The sequence below is a fragment of the Salvelinus alpinus genome, chromosome 26 (assembly GCF_045679555.1).
Source record: "Salvelinus alpinus chromosome 26, SLU_Salpinus.1, whole genome shotgun sequence".
In the NCBI taxonomy this organism is placed as follows: Eukaryota; Metazoa; Chordata; class Actinopteri; order Salmoniformes; family Salmonidae; genus Salvelinus; species Salvelinus alpinus.
In genome coordinates this window covers 8,507,547-8,527,794 of record NC_092111.1, presented here as the reverse complement: position 1 = coordinate 8,527,794, position 20,248 = coordinate 8,507,547, and the positions used below count along the sequence as shown (strand labels likewise).

Below are 20,248 nucleotides of genomic sequence, written 5' to 3'. Positions count from 1 at the left end.
AGTGTATTAAGTATGCCCCCAATGCAATTCTGAAGTCTAATACATCCAGTGTGATTTCAACAGATTTTTGTCAAATTAACAAATTGTATTTTGTTGATTTTATATAACATTCCAATCTCGTTTAGCATGATCTATTCAATTATGGCATAATTCTACTATTTGTATTAATTTCCGTCACTTTCAATGACATAGGTTTATTTTGAAGGTAAACCACAACATTCCACTATTGTGGCTTATCCTTATTTTGACTAGCTTCACATAGATGGGTCCGACCACCATTAATCAAATAAAAACTGTCTTATAAATTAGGGGTATTTTTTGGATGACACCTAGCTAGATAGTTAGCTAATTATAGCTACTGAAACAGATGTCGTTTTGCTATGTTTTTGGGGAAGAACATTGTTTGCATCCATCAGGTAGCTAGCTTTTTTATGACCAGCACTGTCCAGAGCTTGGGGTAGTGCAGGTGCGCGAGACAACTTTACCAGCGTCATAGCATACGTTTCGATGACTCGTTGTGACATATGAAATACGAGTGATAGTGTAATCAATGTGTAATAACTACATAAAACATTTATGAACGTTTTAAAGTATTATGTCACGTGCAGTCATATTATGTCCTGATTGGTCAACAAGCTTATATGACACGTCAAATAGTGTTAGTTTACGTTAAAAAAAATTGACACGCAAAGACCCAAACGGCGTTCCATAGAATAAAATGCGTCAGAAGTAGTGCAGTGCTGCTGTGACTAAACTCTTCTCTCTTCCTGGCTCTAGACCTCTGTGTGTTACCCCCAGCCATGATCAACTGGATCATATCACTCTCCCCTTCCTTGCATGTAGGCTCACCCAAATACCCTAAGGTAACATCTATAACACACACCTCCTCAGTCCCCATACCCCCTCTTCTGATCTCCAGTGACTTGATAAAGAGGAGAGCGGGAGGAGATGGGATACCCCCCCCCCAAACGGTTCTATAAATACAGCTCGGAGCCAGCGGAACGACTCGAGTTAGGAGGGGGTCACACACTCCATCACAACACCGTCCACACAGCCCACAGTAGGAACGGAGTTATGAAAGAAGCGTCGCCCGACCAAAATCCTGTTTGATCAAGTGCTAATACGAGCATGAAGGGAAGGAAAGTAGTGCGACAGCAAAGTTGAAGCTGGAGTTGATTTGTAGAAAAGAGGATGCTAACAGTACACACACGTCATGCTGTAGACATAGTCCCAGACAAAGAGAGACAAGAATACAACGAATCTGCGCTAGGAGATGAGGCTTAATACACAAAGTTCAACAACCAAGAAAGGTCAAGTACTTTCCTCTCAGATCTCTCCCAAGAAATGACTCTTATGTAACTAAAGGCTTTCAAAAGGATCTGTGTTAGTCAATTGCTTATTTCAACAAGACACACTAATACTTTTACAGGTCAGAGTCAAGCACCAGCTGATAGGTTTTAACAAAATGGCCGCCAGAGAGCCGCAACTGTGCAATGACATACAATGTCAGTTAGAATTCTATGCACAATATTTGCTGAATATAAGTCAAACCAAAGAAATAACTATAGCTTCACAATACCCATTCCTGGACTGGTTCTAATATCTAATAAGTCGTTAATGCAATATTTCCCAAATGGTGGCTTGTGGCTAGATAATACTGGCGTTGTGGCTATAAACTTAGTTTTCCATTCTCTGAGGAATCACATGAACATTTAGAAGGCTGTTCATCGATGCCGGCACCAAAAACACATGCCAAGCTCTCGCCTAGGAGGATGTACTACCATAGCTGGCTCTACCCAACTTACAAATCTCTGAAGACATAATGCCCAAAGACATTACACGGTGGGGTAACCAAAACAGAAACTTATCAGAGAAGAATAGCACAAGACAATACAAAAACATATTACAATAGGGTAGCCATAGAAAGATAATTACTTCCAGGCCTGTGTAAAGAGTAAAAATGGCCGCCGGCCCACCCATCACGGAACATTGACGTCCATTCTAGTCATTCCATTTCCATGACAGTAGTAGAACATTCACAACAATAAACATCAAACTCGTTCTTACCTTGAACTCGTGCAGCTGCTGCTTGATGTTCTCCACCTCTGTCCCCACCACGCCCTGTGCGTTCAGCCCCTCCTCTGCCCGTCCCAGCAGCCCTTGCAGCTCCGCCACCTTGGCGTAGAACTCTCCCACCTTCTCGGCAGCCACCTCGATCTGTCCCATTCTGGCCTGGCCCCTTTCGGACAGCTTCCCAGCCTGGCGGCTCAGGGCCTCAGTCTCTCTCCTCAGGGCGAGGAGATCGGGAGACGACCCCTCGCGCCGGAGCATGGCGGTGCAGTCGCCTCCGTGACCTTCGAGCTCCGACCTCAACGTGGCCAGGCGAGCTAGGAAGGCCTGGACAGCATCTGCCTGCGAGGCAAGCGAGTCGGCGTCGCGCCCCACGGGGCTCAGCGAGTCTAGCTCGTCGTCCAGGTCAGCCAGGTGGGAGAAGAGGTCGCGCACCGAGGACTGGACCTCGCCCACGCCCTGGAGACGGGACTCCAGGGTGGAACAGCACTTTTCAATCTTGAGGGAGAGGGAAGGGAGAAAGAGAGAGAGAAAGGGGGGAAGGAAGGGAGACAGAGTTAATAATGTTAGCAAGTTGGAAGTGGCATGGTGCCTTGCTGATGTAACGATATGATATAAATACGGGGACAAATACAATTAACTAGGCTACATGAGTCAGCATTTTATCTCTGTTTTGATGACTCACTTTTTTCTCATTAGCAAGAGAGTTAAGAGACAATTATCTAATCAATAATGGTCAAATGTAATATCTCCTTACCATGCATCTGATGAAATACCGTATTGATTTGTAAGTGAAACAAGTCTAAGTAACTATATATGGCACATTTGGTAACTATACCTATCAATATACAGTACAATGCTTTTGACTCGTTGGTTTACATTTCAGTATGGTGATGAGATGGTCTGAAGCGTTCGAGCTGTATAATGACCATATAAGATCACTGTAACTCCTCTGTCAGCTAAAAAAGACATTCTGTTCTCTTTCAACTCACACACACTCAATGACCCGTGCTAAAATTGGCTCCTCCTTTGTATCAGTCACACTCCAGGGTGAATAGATTGGCTGTGTTACAATACTCATAAATGGCTTTCTTTCCTTGTCTCCTTCCCTCATTTGTCCACTAATGTAATTGTAAAGGACATGTAAAATTGATAAGTCCAATAGAGACAAACAAATGGTATCAAAAGAGAAAAGGCTGTTGAAGAGTATTGTGACACCTCTATTTTAGTGTTTTATATTTTCGAAAACGACACTTCTTTTTTGGGACATTCTCCTATTGAACAGAATGCTGGCCTCCATCTTTCATCGGAGTGTCTATGAAATATTTATACATGAAATACACTGTATACTAAATCCCTCACACATCTTCTCACCTTTTCGCTGACGTCTCCAAACTCTCTGTCCGTGTCTCGGGCCTGCTGCTCCAGCCTCTGTCCTCCCTCTCCGCCACCCCCTGCTGTGTGGGGTGCGTCCTGCACCAGCCCCTGGGCCAGATCCCTCAGGTAGGCCACCTGTGGCTGCAGCGAGTGCAGCGTCTCCTGCTGGCTCCTCAGCCGCTCCAGGCTCTTGTTGCTGCACGCCTGTGGGCCCAGCGCCTCCTGCACCTCGATCTGATGCCGCGCTGCCTCCAGCCTCCTCTCTATCGCCTGCCGCCCGTCCTCAAACTCCTTAAGTCGACCCGCTAGCTCTTCCAGTTGGGAAACACGGTTTTGGAGGTTTTCTGCCAGCCCGTCGACTCTACGGTTGAGTTGGGCTTTTTCGTCGCGTACGTCTTCCTCTCCGACGCGGCAGTGTTCCAGGAGTTGGTCGGCCGCAATGTTTAAAGCCTCCAGGAGGGGGCGACGGCGGTCTAGATCCAACCACAGCTGCCTGGACTTCTGCAAAGCCTCCTCCAGGGCCGCAGGGTCTAGGGAGAGCTGGATGTCAGCCTCCCGCTCCTCGCACTCCGCCATCCAGGGCGTGAGCTCGGCGCGGTGCTGCTGATAACTCTCGGCCTTGGTCAGGGCGGATTTCATCCGGTTCTGGCGTTCCGTGATGCACTGGTTGAGCTCATCCCAGTCCTGGCGTAGGGCGGTAAGCCGGGACAGTAAGGCTGATCGTTCTTCGCCGCCAGCAGGTAGCGAGGCGAGCAGGGAGGCCCCCTCGGCCTGGATGAGCTCGTAGGGGCCACGTTGGCTGGCCACCCCGCGATGAAGCTCGTCTTGCTGGGCAAGCAGGGTCCGGATAGCCTCGGGCTGGCAGGGGAGGGAGTCGGCGGTAGAGTCTCTTTGACCACTCTGGTTGTCCAGCCAGCTCCGCAGCTCCTTGAACATCTGCTGGAACTGCTGGGTGCTGGAGAGAGCGGCTTGGAGCTGGGATAAACCGTCCGCTGATGGAAAGAGAGGACAGAGGATTTTAATGCTATTCCTTAACATATGTTTTGATGAAGAACATTCAACCTAAGCCTGAGAGAGATTATAACGCTGGATTGAAAACCTTGACAACTAGCCACAATGAGACCAAAACCCACCCAAAAACATACTCGTCCCCTTCACATACAAATACTACTGAAGCCAACAGAGATTCATACAAACAGAATTAAGATGAACACCATAGACAAGACAGAAGACTCACCGGCCCTCTCCTCCAGACTCCTCAGCGGGCCACTCACACTCTCCAGCCTCTTCTTCAGCTCGTCTCTCAGGTAAGGTTCGACCACGATGGCGCTCAGCTCGCCGCACAGCTTCTCCGCCTCGCCCAGCTCTTCCCTCCTCTGCTCCAGCTCAGAGCGGATCTCGCCCGTCTCCTGCAGACGCCGTTTCAGGGCCTCGGGCTGGGCACTGAGCGAGGCTTGGCCGTCTAGCCGCTCGCCTAGCGCCCCGACGTTGACCGAGAGGTTCTTCAGCAGGGCCTGGTATCGCTCGCTGGTGCCCTGGGCCTGGTCGATGTGCTCAGAGCGCCGGGACAGACGTTGAGTGAGGTCGTCCCACTGCTGCGAGATGGAGCCAAGCTCGGACCGGACCTCCGCTAGGTCCTTGGCATCCTGCGGGGAGGCGTCGCCACCAGACGGGGAAAGGATGCCCTCGGCCGCCTGGGTGAGTTGGTCGAACTGGGGCCGGCGGGTCTCAAACTCCCGCAGCATGAACTGTGGAGGACGGAGGGAAGGGAAAGAAGGGGGGGTCAGAACATCATCCATCAACAAGGAATCATTTCTACATTTTGGCTAGTACAATTGATCAGTAATTGATCAGAATGCGGTTGGTATTGGTTTATGCAGATTCAAGAACAGAATTGGCAAGGCGTGAACAATCTATTGTGACATTCTTATTCATTATTTTGCATGTGTTCAACACAGTTAACATCCTCCATGTACCTGCACTTGTTGATTCTGGGTGTTCAACATGTTGGGGTCGATGCTCAGGGGTCCCAGCACACTCATCATCAGCTCCTTCTCTTTGAGCCACGGCCCCAACTGACTGGCTGCTGTGGCAAAGCTGCCCAGCCTATCAGCACAGGTCTCCAGTTCCGCCTGCCGCTGTACTGCCGCCTCATTGGCCTTTGCCCAGCGGGAGTCTTAAGTAAATAGGAAGTGAACTTTGGAGTAAAAAACAATAGCAACTATTGCTTATATATATATATATTTAAAAAATGACACTAACAAACTAGTGAAGAACCATAAAAACTGTGAAACTGATGAGTTCCATAAGTGACATTCCAAAGCTGAAAAATCCCAATAGAAACAGTATGAAGGCCATTTTCATCACAGTGGAGACCAATTATTTTTGACTTGCTCATGCACGCACGCACACACACCTCCTGTATATAGCTCCATTCTTGTGCATTTTACTCCTCGAGTTACCATTTAATTTGTATTATCATCATCTTTTAACTCTGCATCGCTGGGAAGGGTTCGTAAGCAAGCATTTCACGGTAGAGTCTACACCAGTTGTATTCGGCACGTGTGTCAAATAACATTTGATTTGACACACGGCGCTTAGAAATAAGCAATTTTTCTCTTTCCTCATGACTCATGCACTGGGCATCCAGCAGAGAGAGTGAGTCTTGGATCCACATGGCTTTGAAATAAAGCCCTGTGTGAAATGTGTGGCGAAAGGAGCTCTGCCGTGTTCCTACCTTACATATCACAGGGCTATAATCAAGTCAGGGGAAAAATATCAAGTATTTGAAGGTGATGTTAATGACAGAGTCATCCCACTCATGTGCTGCCTAATATTGATCTTAACCAACCACATGTTCTTTACCATTCAAGCTGTGAAAAGCTCTAATAACCCTTGCTGACGCAAATCATTAAATCTCAAATAACTACTATATTAGCCTGTCCTCCCATCTACAGCGTTGGTTTTCTTATCGTCTGAAATACACCTCGCTTAGTCAAACCTCAAAATGGCTATTGTTTGATTCAGGGCCAAGTCCTATGTAGATGTCCATGCAAAGGACATAGGCCTACCTGGTTCCTCATGTTAAAATGTGTCCCTTACCCCAGAATTATTCAAAATGTCTGACCCTATTCATCCATTCCAGTGCCACTCACCGATCTCCTTCATTTGTTGTCTCCAGGTGTCTGCCTCTGGGGAGTCTGGGTTGTCTGCTATCAGCTTCTCCAGGGTGCTCTTCAGCTCCTTCACCTTCCCAGAATGCTCTGCCAGCTCAGACAGTAAGGCCTAATGGACAGAAGAACAGCTATATCAGTACGTTGGATACAAAAAGACAAGGATAAGCATGTACAGAGTAAGCAATAGAGAGTACCATATGTTTATGTCAGCTAGGGGGTGATCACACTTTGATTTTCCAATGCAGCATTAATGACCAACTAGCAGAGGCATAATACACCCCAATTTTGACAGTGTTTGACCCGAGTCCAGACACGTACCTTGTTCTCCTGGGCCTGGGCGCGTACCACCTCCGGTTTGGAGGGGGAGGCGGCAGTCTGGCCCAGGTGCAGGCTGTTCTCCCGGTCTCCCAGCCAGCGGCTGAGCTCCTCGGTACTCTGCCTGGCCTTCTGCCTCAGCTCCAGAGAGGTCTCCTGGCGCCACTGTCGGTCCTTCAGTTCCTCTCCCAGCTCCTCGTAACGACCGTTCACTTCCGCCACCGCAACCTGCAGCTCTGTCAGATCTGAGAGAGAGAGGAGGATTTATCAATCATATTCAATCCAATTTGATTTGTGTAGTGTTTTCCATTTCGCAGACGTAAAAGCAGAGTTGACAGTGGAAAGAAAAACTCTTGAAAAGGTTTACACTGAAGTTATTTGGTTAATACTATCCAGAGCGACAGAATATTAGTGACAACAAACGTTTTCAACAGTGTTAGACACTGCAGTAGCACATACAAGAAGCTTACAGACAGAAGACAGACACACACACAGACAGAAAACAGATATATAATGAGCATTTTTGGGGGGGAGCGAGCAAGTGAGAAAAGCAGATTATAAATCAAGCTGTGACGTCCACAAGTTGTAAGCGCTGGAGGGCATCTCGTATGAGGAAGGAGGCCAGAGACGATTGGTTTCGGATAAGGGAGTGAGGGTGAGCTCACCTTTGCATGTGTGAATGCCATTGACACTGCTGGGGCTTCCTGCACCATTGACCTGGGGAACACCTGGGAGAGGGACACACTGCACTCAGACAACTACATACATTGCAACGGACACCAGCACACGTTCATGGACAGTACAATAGAAAAACACTGCTAAGCATATAAACACACTCAGTCTCTGGCTTTCACACACACGGCTTAGCATAGACACCGCTACATCTAGAACGCGTGTTCACGTTACACACACTGATAGCATAGACCTCAACACACAACATACTCACAAACAGAGCTTGGATGAACTTGGACATACAGGTAGCTGGACACACACACACAGTTGTTGGCAGTTGTTTCCCATTCCCCTTACCTGTCTTGGTCTGGGGGGCTGTGATGTTTATGATAAGGGTCTCCAGTTCTGATCCAGTCTTGTTCAACTCCAGAACCCGAACCCCTTGGGCCTTCCAGTCACTCAGTAAGTCCTTAGTAAAGAAATGGTTGAACGTTATTAATGGCCTTACATAACTCCTCAATGAATAATGACATGGAAATATCATTCTGAATCACTATCATGCTTTGGAATGTATTCACCAGTACACTTTGAAATCTAGCAATACCTTAGAACGAGTCAATTATGTTTCAGTGATTGATTATACTGTTTGTTGCAGGAGTGTGATTAAACCATGTAGTCATAAAAAAAAAAAAGACACACACACCTTGAGCTGCTGCACTCTCCTCTGCAGGGCCTCTGTGTTGACATTGGGCTCTTTGGGAGGCAGCTGCTCCTGTGTTGTCTGGAGCCACCTGAGGAGGGAGCCAGAGAGAGACCGGAACTGGCCCAACTGCTGCTCACAGCTCTGGATGGCGTTGTACCTGGAGCGGGAAGGAGACAGAGATAGAGGAGGGGAAGATGATGGGATGGCGAGAGAGAGGAGAAGAATTAACAAGAACAAAAAGAGAGAGAAAAATAGAGAGATGTAGGGATAGAAATTGAGACAGTGGGAGAAAAAGAGAAATAGGAATGAAGAGAGGAGAACAAAAGTAGGAAAAAGAGTAAAAGAAAGAGTGGAAGAGATTATTTTATTTCAATCCCATTATCCTTTCCATATAAAAAACACACAGCCGCTACATTAACCATCACATGCTTCATGTCACAGAAAGAGAGAGGGATGCAGTTAAGGACAAACCACTATCTCGTCCATATTTGCCCAAGTCTATAGTCTCCTCAGCCTTCACCCTTGCCTTGTACTTGGTCTGACCCATGGCAACTGCTTTGAAAACTGACTGCAGTGCACACAGACGAAACAACCATTTTATAACCGTCTGGGTCATTGAAAGTGTGTCATTTACCTCCTGGTCAGTCTGCGTAAGCGAGAGCCCCTGTTGTATGACCGATAAATGCACACTGAACTGTGCCCACTATAACCCAGGGCTTATTTTTAGTAACCGCCGACCACATTCACTCCTGTGCCATCAGCTAACACTGTCCACCCACACACCACTGTTGGCAACACACAGCTTTCAAAGGGGCCAGGGCTCCTGTTAAGACACATCCTGCACAGGCCTAATCCCTCACTACATGTATAAGCCGCTATGGGAGCTTTTGCGATCTTTTGCTAGACGAACAGACAGTCCAATGGTATTCATAAGAGGCCTGACATAGAAATAGAAACACTAGACGGGACATTGCCAGTCATTCTATTTCTATGAGGCCAGACTCCCTTGTGGCAGGCTAACTCACTAGCCGCGCCACATCATACCAGGGCGGCATGGCAACTGGTGCTGCCATACTGGAAGGACAAAGGATCCAGCCTATTAACTAATTAGGAGTGTATTCAAAGTTATCCACCGAGCCAATCACAGTGGGGGGGGGGGGGGGGGGTTGTGTTTCTGCTTGTCCACTCAGATTAAGATTTGTGAAAATCTGGTTTGGCATGCTTTGTGTATGAATTTTTAAGGCATTAGTGTGAAGAGAAATGTCATGAGTATCATATTTCAGACTGTAATGGTGACAGTAATGTGATAGTGTATCAAATGAACAAAGAATATATATAAAGCCCTTTTACAACGTGCTTTACAGATACGCAGCCTAAATCCCCAAGGTGCAAGCAAAGCAGAGGCAGAAAGAAGTCTGTGTTTTATCTAGCCATCTCCCTCTAGTGGGATTGGTGCTGCACTACAAGCCTAGGTGCACCTAGAGACCTCCCTTCGATTTTGTATTCGTCTCGGCTTTGTGTATTATTCTAAGGCAGTGCTTACCCATTGTGCAGGGTCAATATTATCATATTTTTATTGGTTATGGTTCCTTGCATTTTTTTGCAGGGCTGTTCAACAGTGAACTGCAAAGCCTTGCATTGATTTTGGAATGGTTTTGGCTCTGTTTATTCTAAGGCAGTGCTTACCTTTCATTGATGTTGGTTTCCAGTCGGGCGAACTCATCGGACACCTCTCTGACATTGTCCAGTAGGGTCTGTGTGCTGGTCAGGGCCTTGGCTTGGCTCAGGTCTGTCCCCAGCTGGCAGAAGGACTTAAGTTGACCTGCCTCCTGCTCCTGCTCCGCTCTCACCTCCTGTAGTAGTAAGGCAGATACAGATATGTTGTCTGAAGGTAGCAAATCCTCCCTGAAATCTCTTACAGCATAGTCCCTTGTGCCTCTCTGTTCAAACAGATATCTATGTCTCTGTAACATTTTTATCATCCTCTCACCTCTATGGTCTGCGACACTGATTTCTATGGTTCTGCAAGACTATCCTCCTCTCACCTTACATTAATATCTATGGTCTCCCCGACTGATCTATGGTCTAACTGATGTCTATAGTTCTGGAATTCTGCTATCTACAGTGGGTATCATAAGTATCTCCCCCTTGCATTTCTTCACATTTTATTGTGTTACAAAGTGGGATAAAAATTTATTTAATTTACATTTTTTGTCAATGATCTACACACAATACTCTGTAGTGGAAGAAAAAAATTCAAACATTTTATAAAGATGAATGAGAAAGAAAACCCCCACTAATATACCTTGATTAGACAAGTATTCACCCCCGAGTCAATACATGTTAAAAACACTATTGGCAGCGATTACAGGTGTGTCTCTTGGGAAAGTCTCTTTCAAAATTGGATTGTGCAATATTTGCCCATTATTCTTTCCTAAATTCTTCAAGCTAAATTCTTCAAGCTCTGTCAAGGTGTTGGGGATCATAGACAGCAATTTTATAGATGTTCAAGCAGATTTAAATCAAAACTGTAACTTGGCAACTCAGGAACATTCACTGACTTCTTGCTAAGCAACTCGAGTGTAGATTTGGCCTTGTGTTGTAGGTTAATATCCTGCTGAAAGGTGATATCCTCTCCCAGTGTCTGGTGGAAAGCAGGTTTTCCTCTAGGATTTTTCATGTGCTTCGCTCCATAGATTTTTTTTTTTCAATTCTGAAAAACTCTCTAGTCTTTGCCGAAGTCAAGCATACCCATACCATGATGAAGACACCACCATGCTTGAAAAAAAGGAAGAAGCTACTCAGTGATGTGTTGTGTTGGATTTGCACTAAACATAAGGCTTTGCATGTATTCCAAAATTTGTATTCCTTTGCCATGTTTTTTTGCAGTATTACCTAGTGCCTTGTTGCAAACAGGATGCATGTTTTGGAATTTTTGTATTCTGTAGATTTTCTTTTCTTCTACTTTGACATTATGGAGTATTTTGTGTAAATCAATGAACAACATTTTTTAAAATCACAATTAAACAATTTAAATCCCACTTTGTAACGCAACAAAATGTGAAAATACTAATTTCTCTACTTTCAGTTATTTTACATATTTTTGTGCATCAATAACTATAACTTCCAAGTCTAACAAATTGCAAATTAATCTTTAATGATAAATGCGGCTCTATACCAATTTCTTTTCAATTGTATAGATAGACCAAACTTTTTTCAAAAGTGTATATATATATTTTTTTAACTACCTTGACATAGAAACTCTTATTTTCTACAGCGCAGGGGATAAAAAGAACAATGTACTGCCTACGCATCGTTATATAATAATTGTTCAATATCTGTGTTTGGCTAATGTACTACATATTTTACTTTCTCGCCTCTACGGTTCTGGAACACTGGTATCTATCATCCCGCCCCTCACCTCTATGGTTCTGGAACACTGATATCTATCATCCCGCCCCTCGCCTCTATGGTTCTGGAACACTGACATCTATCATCCCACCCCTCACCTCTATGGTCTGTCTGTAGTCCTCCATACTGCGGTCAGGCTGTCCGGCGGGGCTCAGAGCTCTCAGGCAGGTCTGAGTGAAACCCTGCAGGTCTGTACTCAGTCTCTCATAGTTCTCCAGCTTGGGCAGGAGCCCCCGGAGCTCAGCCTCCCTCTCGGCCTGCTTGGCCTGTGCCACGGCGTACCTCTGGGTCAGGCTCTCTAGTGACGCCTGGAGCCCGGAGGCCGTGGAGGCGTCAGAGCTCTGGAGCAGTTTGGAGACAGAGTCACAGGTGGCCTCCACACTTCCCTGTCTGGATAACAGCTCCTGGCGTAGTTTCTGGAACAGAGGGAAAGTTGGTTAAAATAAGCTCATGTAACACAACTGCAAAGTGGACAGTGGAGGTGTGTATTAGATGTGAAGGGAAAAGTGTTCAAAGGAGATAAATGTAAAAGAAAAACAAGTATCATAGCTGCAGACTGTTCCATAGTAGACTCCCTGTATTTCTACTATGGTACCTGATTCTGTGTGAGGGCGTCCTGGACAGCCTGGGCGGTAGGTTGGATGGGCCCGGGGGTCAGCAGCAGGCCGTCCAGCCAGGCTAGCAGGCCCTTCAGCCCCTCCTGGACACTGACCGACTGGGCTACGGACGTCTGGAGCTGCTCAGCCCGCTCCGACACGGACTCAGACAGAGAGCTGAACCTCTTCTCCAGACCATCTGGCTCAGAGAGAAGAAGGGGGAGAGGAGAGAGTGTCGGTGTGGTTACTTTTCCCCAATACGATACAGAATCATTTGTTTCGGTGGATGGATATAAAGACGTCAACAGAGATGGGGGTATTAAGGATAGTAAGTGGTCATTACTGGAGAGCCACTGTATGATCTCTGAGGATATAGAGGAATAGGATATTCATTGATATGGGGGAGTGGATGAGACATATAGAAGGTTATGAACGGCAGAACAATAGACATTGTTGTGAGCTAGCGTACCTGCAGTGCTGGTGATCTCAGCAGCTCTGAGAGTGGGGGATTCCCGTGTGTTGGCCAGCTCTCTGCCTGACCTCCTCACCTTCTCCAACTGGACTGACCTCTCCGCCAGCTCATCCTGCAACAGCTGACCAGAACACAGGGAGAGGGGGGGAGAAAAAGAAAAGGGGGGAAAAGGAGGAGAAATGTTGAGGTGCGGGGAATAGAAAACAACAGTGTTCCATCCCCTCAAAGAGTGAGATGCCGATGTCTCCGCTTTCAGTCACATGTATATACTGTATTAAATAATTCAGCATATTTGCATACCCCATCGACCGGCGGTATTTCTATGCTCACCTGTACGGCCCGCAGTGTGTTCTGTAGTGTCTGTGTGTCTGTCTCTCCGCTGGGTCCGGCTATACTCTGGTTCTGTTCCTGGGCGCTGAGCCAGGTGTGGAGCGACACAGCCTCGTCCTGGTACTGCTGGTAGCGCTCCAACAGACCCGACAGACGCCCGCCCAGATCTGAAGACTGGAGAGGGAAGACAGGGGGGAGAGTCAGTAGGCATAGATCGATGAAAATGAACAGGTCACTATCTCTACTATGAAAGTAGATCAACGTCCAATATCTCTACAGCCCACTTCTGGTTATCGATTGATTGTTAGCTATTTAAAAAATAATGTAAAATAATGAACAAGGCTAATATTTCAAAGGGACCTTAACTGACTAAAGCACGTCTTTCAACACAATCCCTGCCCTTTTGGATATACCTCTACTGTGCATTGGTACACAAAGCGCAGTAGTAATGAAGAATAGAATACCCCTACTCTATATGAGACCCACCTTGGTGTGCAGCGCAGTGTAGCGGTGGTTGGCGTCCTGTAGCTTGCCCGTGACCAGCTGCTTGGTCTCCTCCAGGGCTGGGTCAGACCCTCCTACCTTCTCCAGAGCCCCCTGGACAGAGTCCAGCACCTTCTGACCAGAGATGGACACAAAGCGCAGGTCTGCCTTGTGGCAGATCACATCTTCCGCCAGCTGGAAGACAACAGGTTCCAGGTCAGTTTGATACAGTCAAGAATGTGTTCAGTTACAACGTTTGAAACAGTAGACTTAGCATCTTGAGTATCATGACTGTGTGTATACAGCTGACAGTAGGAGTGAATATTGCTACCAACTGCCAATATAAACTCTGAACTATTGTTACAGTAAGCCTATTTGCTTGCATCTCGCTCATGTAAATCATCTCTCTATGGCTATGCTATGTAGCTTTTCTCTAACCCACACTAGTATAGGAAAAGCCAAAAAACAACATATACCTTCTTGTGCTCTTCCAGTCTCCCCTTCAGGCCCTGTGCGTCCGTCTCTCCTTCCCCCAGGGAACACAGCTCCCCCTCACTCTGTTCCAGCCAGGTCCCCAGGCCTCCGTGCTCCTGGAGGAACTTGGCCAGATCGTCCTTAAGGGCCTCCGAGCGCCTCAGCCTCTCCTGGCAGGCCCGCAGCTTCTCCTGGTGTTGGGTCTGGAGCTGGTCTAGCTGGTCCCGCAGACGGCGTTTCTCCTCGGCTGACACGGCCGAGTCGGGCTGGTCCAGGAGGGAGCGAGCGTTCTGGGACACCTGCATCAGTTGGGCCTGCTGTGCCTGGAGCTGCTGGAGCTCCGCCTGTAGAGGGGTCAAAGATCAAAGGTCGTATATGGTCACAGTGAGCATTAGTGAGGGTTCATCTCAATAGACTTAACAGGCTTTGTACAGACAGTGCCAAGTCAAATTCAAGTACTTTTTCTAGCACTAATATTTATTTTCAAGGGCCATCAAATTTGTAATAGGTCATATTATGCAATTGTTTCTAGTCGCCACCAGATGGCAGTATATCGCCACAACCTCATGAGAAAGAAAAAGTAACTCTTAATGATCGGCTATGAAAAGCAAACTGACATTTATTCCTGATTATTATTTGACCATGCTTGTCACTTATGAACATTTTGAACATCTTGGCCATGTTCTGTTATAATCTCCACCCGGCACAGCCAGAAGAGGACTGGCCACCCCTCATAGCCTGGTTCCTCTCTAGGTTTCTTCCTAGGTTTTGGCCTTTCTAGGGAGTTTTTCCTAGCCACCGTGCTTCTACACCTGCATTGCTTGCTGTTTGGGGTTTTAGGCTGGGTTTCTGTACAGCACTTCGAGATATTAGCTGATGTACGAAGGGCTATATAAAATAAACTTGATTTGATTTAAAATGTTATTTATCACTATCTTACAAGTTCTACTCAATACTTTGTTTCATTACTTATTTACTACATACATGAGTGGTAAGTCAGTACTGATGATTTCGTAATTTGAGTAGTGATGTGCAGAGCTTTGGGACATGCCTACTAGTGAGGCGGGTGTGAGGAAAACGGCACGTGAACGGTCACCAGGACGGCATGAGCACGGCTGCCGCATGATAAAACGGAATATCGCAGAGCACCCCGCGAATGAGGCGATTGGCAGAAAAGGTCTGGAGGTTGTTGCAGAAAACAAGTCAATGTAGAAGCGGCGCCAGCGCAGGATGCAGCGTTGTGTCTTTCCCCCTTCTTCAGCGCCGATTCAGCCATGTTCGCAATGCCAAAGTCTGACGCATTTTTTGCACCTTACATGGCGTGGGTTGGTTGGGTCCAGTGATGTAGTGGTAAAAAAACGTGGATAAACTATACTAAACAAAAATATAAAAAACGCAAAATGTAAAGTGTTGGTCCCATGTTTCATGAGCCGAAATAAAATATACCAGAAATGTTCCATATGCACACACGCGCTCCAGCAGGTATGTTTCACTGGTCATCCCCAAAGCCAACACCTGCTTTGGCCACCTTTCATTCCAGTTCTCTGCTGCCAATGATTGGAACGAATTGCAAAAATCACTGAAGCTGGAGATCTCCCCCTCTATCTTTAAGCATCAGCTGTCAGAGCAGCTTATCGATCACTGTACCTGTACACAGCCAATATGTAAATAACACACCCAACTACCGCTTCCCCATATTATTACTTACCCTCTTACCCTTTTGCACCCCAGTATCTCTACTTGCACATCATCTGCACATCAATCACTCCAGTGTTAATGCTAAATTGTAATTATTTCGCCTCTGTGGCCTATTTATTGCCTTATCTCCCTAATCTTCTACCTTTACACACACTGTGCATAGATTTCTCTATTGTGTTATTGACTGTACGTTTGTTTGTTTAACTCTGTTGTTGTTTTTGTCACACTGCTTTGCTTTATCTTGGCCAGGTCGCAGTTGTAAATGAGAACTTGTTCTCAACTTGCCCATCTGTTTTTTTTTTTTTTTTAAGGCAGGGTTGAATCTACATTTGCCTGGCATTTTAACTATCGATGTGACGTTTGGCGGTGCCTAGTCAGTTCTGTACCTGCCTGGCTGAGTGGCAGTGTCGGTGGAATGAGCGAGCTCGCCTGGCAACCACAGCGCGAAACACGTGAGGAAATGAATTTAATATTTCTCATAAATATATTTGATCAATATCTGTTCTCCTCTCGTTTTACTTTAAAGTACTTTTCAAGTACCAATTTGAGCAAATGTCTGATTTTCAAAGTATTCCAGTACTTGAATATCAGAGTACCAAATTCAGGTACTCTAAGCACCTCAAGCACCTTGTGCGGACCCCGTCTTAACTGGAAAGGAGATTAGGAGAGGAACCTTAGTTTATTGGGAAGCACGCTGACTACCATTCAATAACCTGTGCCAAGCACCTAAAAAGGCCATTTTAGAGGCCTTTTCTGCAGTATTATGTTTCATTCTGAACACATTTATACACATTGTATACCACAACAACAAGAACAAAATGACTTTCGTAAATAAACAAGGAGCGAGGAGAATGTCTGACCTGGAGCATGTCGCTGTGTGATTGTAGACCTCCCTCTGGCAATGTGGAGGAGGACGAGGAGAGGTGGTCAGTAACGGTCACCCCAGGCTGGTCGAGCGAGGAGAGCTCCTCTAGCAGCGAGTCGATCTGGCCACGTGTCTCCTGCAGCTCCTCTACTGCCTTCGCCTACAGGGGAAGAAAACACAGGGGAAATATTAGAACAAGACCAAACAGCACAGATCAGGGTGAGTGTATATTTCTACCAATTAAAATGCAGTCAGGGAATGAAAGGCCCTTCACCATAATTGACACAGAAACACAAAGGCAAGAGCTTTTCCTCTGGGTTAATTGCCATACTGTAGCTATTTCCGTAGTATTCTTTTCAGTAATCAAAACAGTACCCATAAAGATACAAATTAAACAAATCGTCGAAACCCTTACCCTCTGTGTGTTCTGTTGGACGGTGGTGCTGATGGCCGTGTCCAGCTGGACCAGGGAGGACTGGGCCGTGTCGGTCAGTGCACTGTACTGCTCCTTCATACGGGACAGTGCCCCCTGGAGGTTGGCCCTCTCCTCTGGACTCAGGCTGTCACCGTGCTCCGCCAGGAACTCCTCCACCGAGCGGATGGTCTCCGCCACACCCTCGCCTCTGGTCAGCAGGTCCTTCTGTACTTCCTGGGGGAGGGGGAGAGAGAGATGGAGAGGGTCAGATATAGAGGGGTTACAGGTAGTGCAGCATATTTCTCTGGAGCAGAGTATACAAAATTGCATGTGTAGAGAAAGGAGAACCCGTTAAGACGCTCCGACAGTTTTAATGTCGTCTAGTTCCTATAACTGTGGACCCTCAGAGACCTAGCATGGTTGAAACCTGGCTACATTAGAGGTCCGGGAGCAAGTAAACAACGTGTGGGTTATCTCCTTACTTGAGACATGGAGGTGAAAATCTGAGTTTCTCACCTTTAACTCCCTCTGTTTCTGCTGCAGCACATTCACATCACCTGACTCTGCTCCCGCTCTTTGATTGGCCAGCATGCTGGTCGCTCCAGCCAACCACATCGTAAGGCCTTCCAATTTTTGTGAGCATTCTGCCTTCTGCTGCTGCACCACCTGAGAGCCACATATGAAGGTCGAAAGAGAGATGGATGGAGGGAAAAGGAGAAATGCAAGCAGAAAGAAAGTGAGAAAAGTAATATTGCCCGTTTTGCTTATAAACAGTGGTCAGTCCATAACAATGAATCAGACCCCTATTGTCGTTTTCCACTCAGCTAAGCAGAAGCACACAAACCCCAGATATTTTTACACTTCTCTTCACCACCCATTCACACTTCCATGTTTCTAAACCCTTTAAATGTCATCTGTGCACACTTTGCCAGACTTTGAGCAGGATGTGTCCAGATTCACACAGACGGACAGATTCAGATATAGAAACAGCAGCATCATCAACAGGTCAGTCAAGCCAAAACAACAACACACAAAGACAAACAAACAAATGGTGTCCTCATATGCTATTCGTTCCTTTCTCCCCGTATCGTACAACAGGGGAGAGGAAAAAAGGAAAGCGCTCAAGCCACAGCAAGGGCTTCTCTGACTGAAATCTCTCTAGCCTTCTCCGTGGAGGCACAAGCGTATTTCCTTCTGTGGCAATCTGGAAGAGCAAGGCAGACATGTTATTTCACACAGGTGTTATACAGGGACACATGCAGAGGACAAAACACGTTTGGCATAGAAGCCTGTGGTGCGAGTCGTAACATCAGTCACTATACTATGTCTTAACTTCGGCAGCAGCGGTTGTTTGCCAATCTGATGTAAATGATAAACCTCATTTAGGCGTATGGGTGGTTGTGATAGTGAGTTTGCAAATATGGTAAATAAGACAATTATTTTTGAAGTTAGTACAGAATATTTGCCTTGATGGATATTATTAATAATATGTATTTGAGGTTGCCAGTTACAAAACATATGTGATAAAAAGTGAGAATTTAAACAGTGATAGATAGCATGACCACAAAAGTTATATGGTAAAGTATGCTATTACTGATGATTGAATGTATTGAAAATGTATTTGTGAGTATTTTAAACGTGCATTCCACCACTCCAATGGGACTGTGGCAACATAGCCAGCGGTTTGCAAACCTCTCTCTCCCTTGCACTCTCTCTCTCTCTTTCTCTCTCCTTCTCGTCTTCTTCCTTTTCTTCGCGTCTGCGCTGCCTCTCCTCCTCCCTCTCTCTCTGGGCGGCGAGGGCGTCGGTCTTGGCGTGGGCTTGGCCAGCGGCTCGGTGGAAGCCCCTCTGGAGCTGTTGCAGCTGCCCCAGGAGGTGCCTGCTCTGTTCGGGAGCCAGGTCCTGAGCCCGCTCCGAGATGAACACCTGGATGTCAAAGGCCACCGTGTTGACGTCATTGGAGCGGGCCGAGAGAGACGACTGCAACTCCTGAGGGAGAAAGAGGAAAGTAGAGAATGAACTGAGGAATAGCTGGACATGAAGCAAAGTGTAGGCTGAATCCGAACAAAGGTCAGTAATTGGACACTTGAAAGTGCACAAGAAGAGGGTACAATATAAAACTTGAAGTATGGGGTGAGTGTGCTAACCTTGCAGAGCTGGAGCTGTTGTGTGAGCTGAGCAGGAGTCTCGCCCTGGGTTTGCCCATCCATTCCTGTAATGTGTGCCTCAGTCTCCTTCAGCCAGGAAAGAAGATCATCTACTCGCCCTCCAAGTGACTTCTGTTCTCCAGTCAATGCCTCCTGAGAGAGAGAAACAAACAGCACTGATTAGCAAAGGGTGACAATAATGGATTAAACACCAAAAACACACAGATTTCATATATCAATCTACTATACAAGGGGTATTCAACTCTTACCCTACGAGGTCCGGAACCTGCTGGTTTTCTGTTCTACCTGATAATTAATTGCACACACCTGGTGTCCCAGGTCTAAATAAATCCTTGATTAGACAATGTAACAATGTAAAAATGCAGTGGAACTAGCTTTGAGGTCCAGAGTTGAGTTTGAGGGCACTATACTCTTCTATATACCATTACCGTATATGCGTCTCTGTGTGCGCGCAGCCCCTGCAGAATGTTTTCAGAGAACCCTCTGGCAGCCTCGTAACCTCGAGCTAAGCTTCGGCCATCCTTCTCCAAGGCCAATAGTAGCTGAGGTGGGACTTCCGGTGGGCGGGGCTCCAGCAACTGCCAAGCAGCATCCACTGCCTTGTTGACCTGGGGTTCTAAATCCCGAAGTTCTAGATCCAAGGTCTGAGATAATAGAGCGTTTAGTCAAATTTGAAACCTAAGATTTCAATTGTGGTAACATCCTAGATCATTCATTTTCAACAGGTACCAAATCTCTTACATCTGTTTGTTTGATGATGTCATCAAGAGCAATGAGGCTGCGACCAATCGACTGTTGCTGCTGCTGCTTGACGCGAACCTCGATGTGTCTCACCATAGAGAGCAGAGCCACAATTTGCTGGTCACGTTCCAGGCATTCCTGGCGGAGCAACGAGGACTAATGGAAAGGGAATGTCACATGAGCATCAGTCTGAATGGCATTTTTCCAATAAACAGAAACATGGATATTTGACAGCTTATTATTGGGTTACACAATACAGATAATGTATGAACAAGTAGAGAC

General features: G+C 46.5%; 1 protein-coding gene across 19 annotated transcripts in view; it reads right to left on the bottom strand.

Annotated features, from left to right (window-relative positions):
- LOC139554568 (microtubule-actin cross-linking factor 1-like) overlaps window positions 1-20,248 on the bottom strand; it is a 253,793-nt gene that overhangs the window by 67,272 nt on the left and 166,273 nt on the right. For 16 of the 19 annotated variants that reach the window (XM_071367478.1, XM_071367481.1, XM_071367484.1 and 13 more), the window contains 23 exons: window positions 19,967-20,122; window positions 19,654-19,869; window positions 19,205-19,357; window positions 18,750-19,046; window positions 17,574-17,723; window positions 17,058-17,291; window positions 16,638-16,802; window positions 14,082-14,423; window positions 13,609-13,800; window positions 13,123-13,296; window positions 12,790-12,913; window positions 12,320-12,519; window positions 11,823-12,140; window positions 10,000-10,166; window positions 8,314-8,470; window positions 7,968-8,079; window positions 7,604-7,666; window positions 6,942-7,183; window positions 6,603-6,732; window positions 5,424-5,623; window positions 4,685-5,195; window positions 3,445-4,439; window positions 2,068-2,568 (listed from right to left, as the gene is read on the bottom strand). In XM_071367478.1, coding sequence (XP_071223579.1) covers window positions 2,068-2,568; window positions 3,445-4,439; window positions 4,685-5,195; window positions 5,424-5,623; window positions 6,603-6,732; window positions 6,942-7,183; window positions 7,604-7,666; window positions 7,968-8,079; window positions 8,314-8,470; window positions 10,000-10,166; window positions 11,823-12,140; window positions 12,320-12,519; window positions 12,790-12,913; window positions 13,123-13,296; window positions 13,609-13,800; window positions 14,082-14,423; window positions 16,638-16,802; window positions 17,058-17,291; window positions 17,574-17,723; window positions 18,750-19,046; window positions 19,205-19,357; window positions 19,654-19,869; window positions 19,967-20,122 — 5,799 coding nt within the window. The remainder of the gene's footprint in view (window positions 1-2,067; window positions 2,569-3,444; window positions 4,440-4,684; window positions 5,196-5,423; window positions 5,624-6,602; window positions 6,733-6,941; window positions 7,184-7,603; window positions 7,667-7,967; window positions 8,080-8,313; window positions 8,471-9,999; window positions 10,167-11,822; window positions 12,141-12,319; window positions 12,520-12,789; window positions 12,914-13,122; window positions 13,297-13,608; window positions 13,801-14,081; window positions 14,424-16,637; window positions 16,803-17,057; window positions 17,292-17,573; window positions 17,724-18,749; window positions 19,047-19,204; window positions 19,358-19,653; window positions 19,870-19,966; window positions 20,123-20,248) is intronic. The other 3 variants (XM_071367468.1, XM_071367472.1, XM_071367480.1) reach the window with 3 other exon arrangements.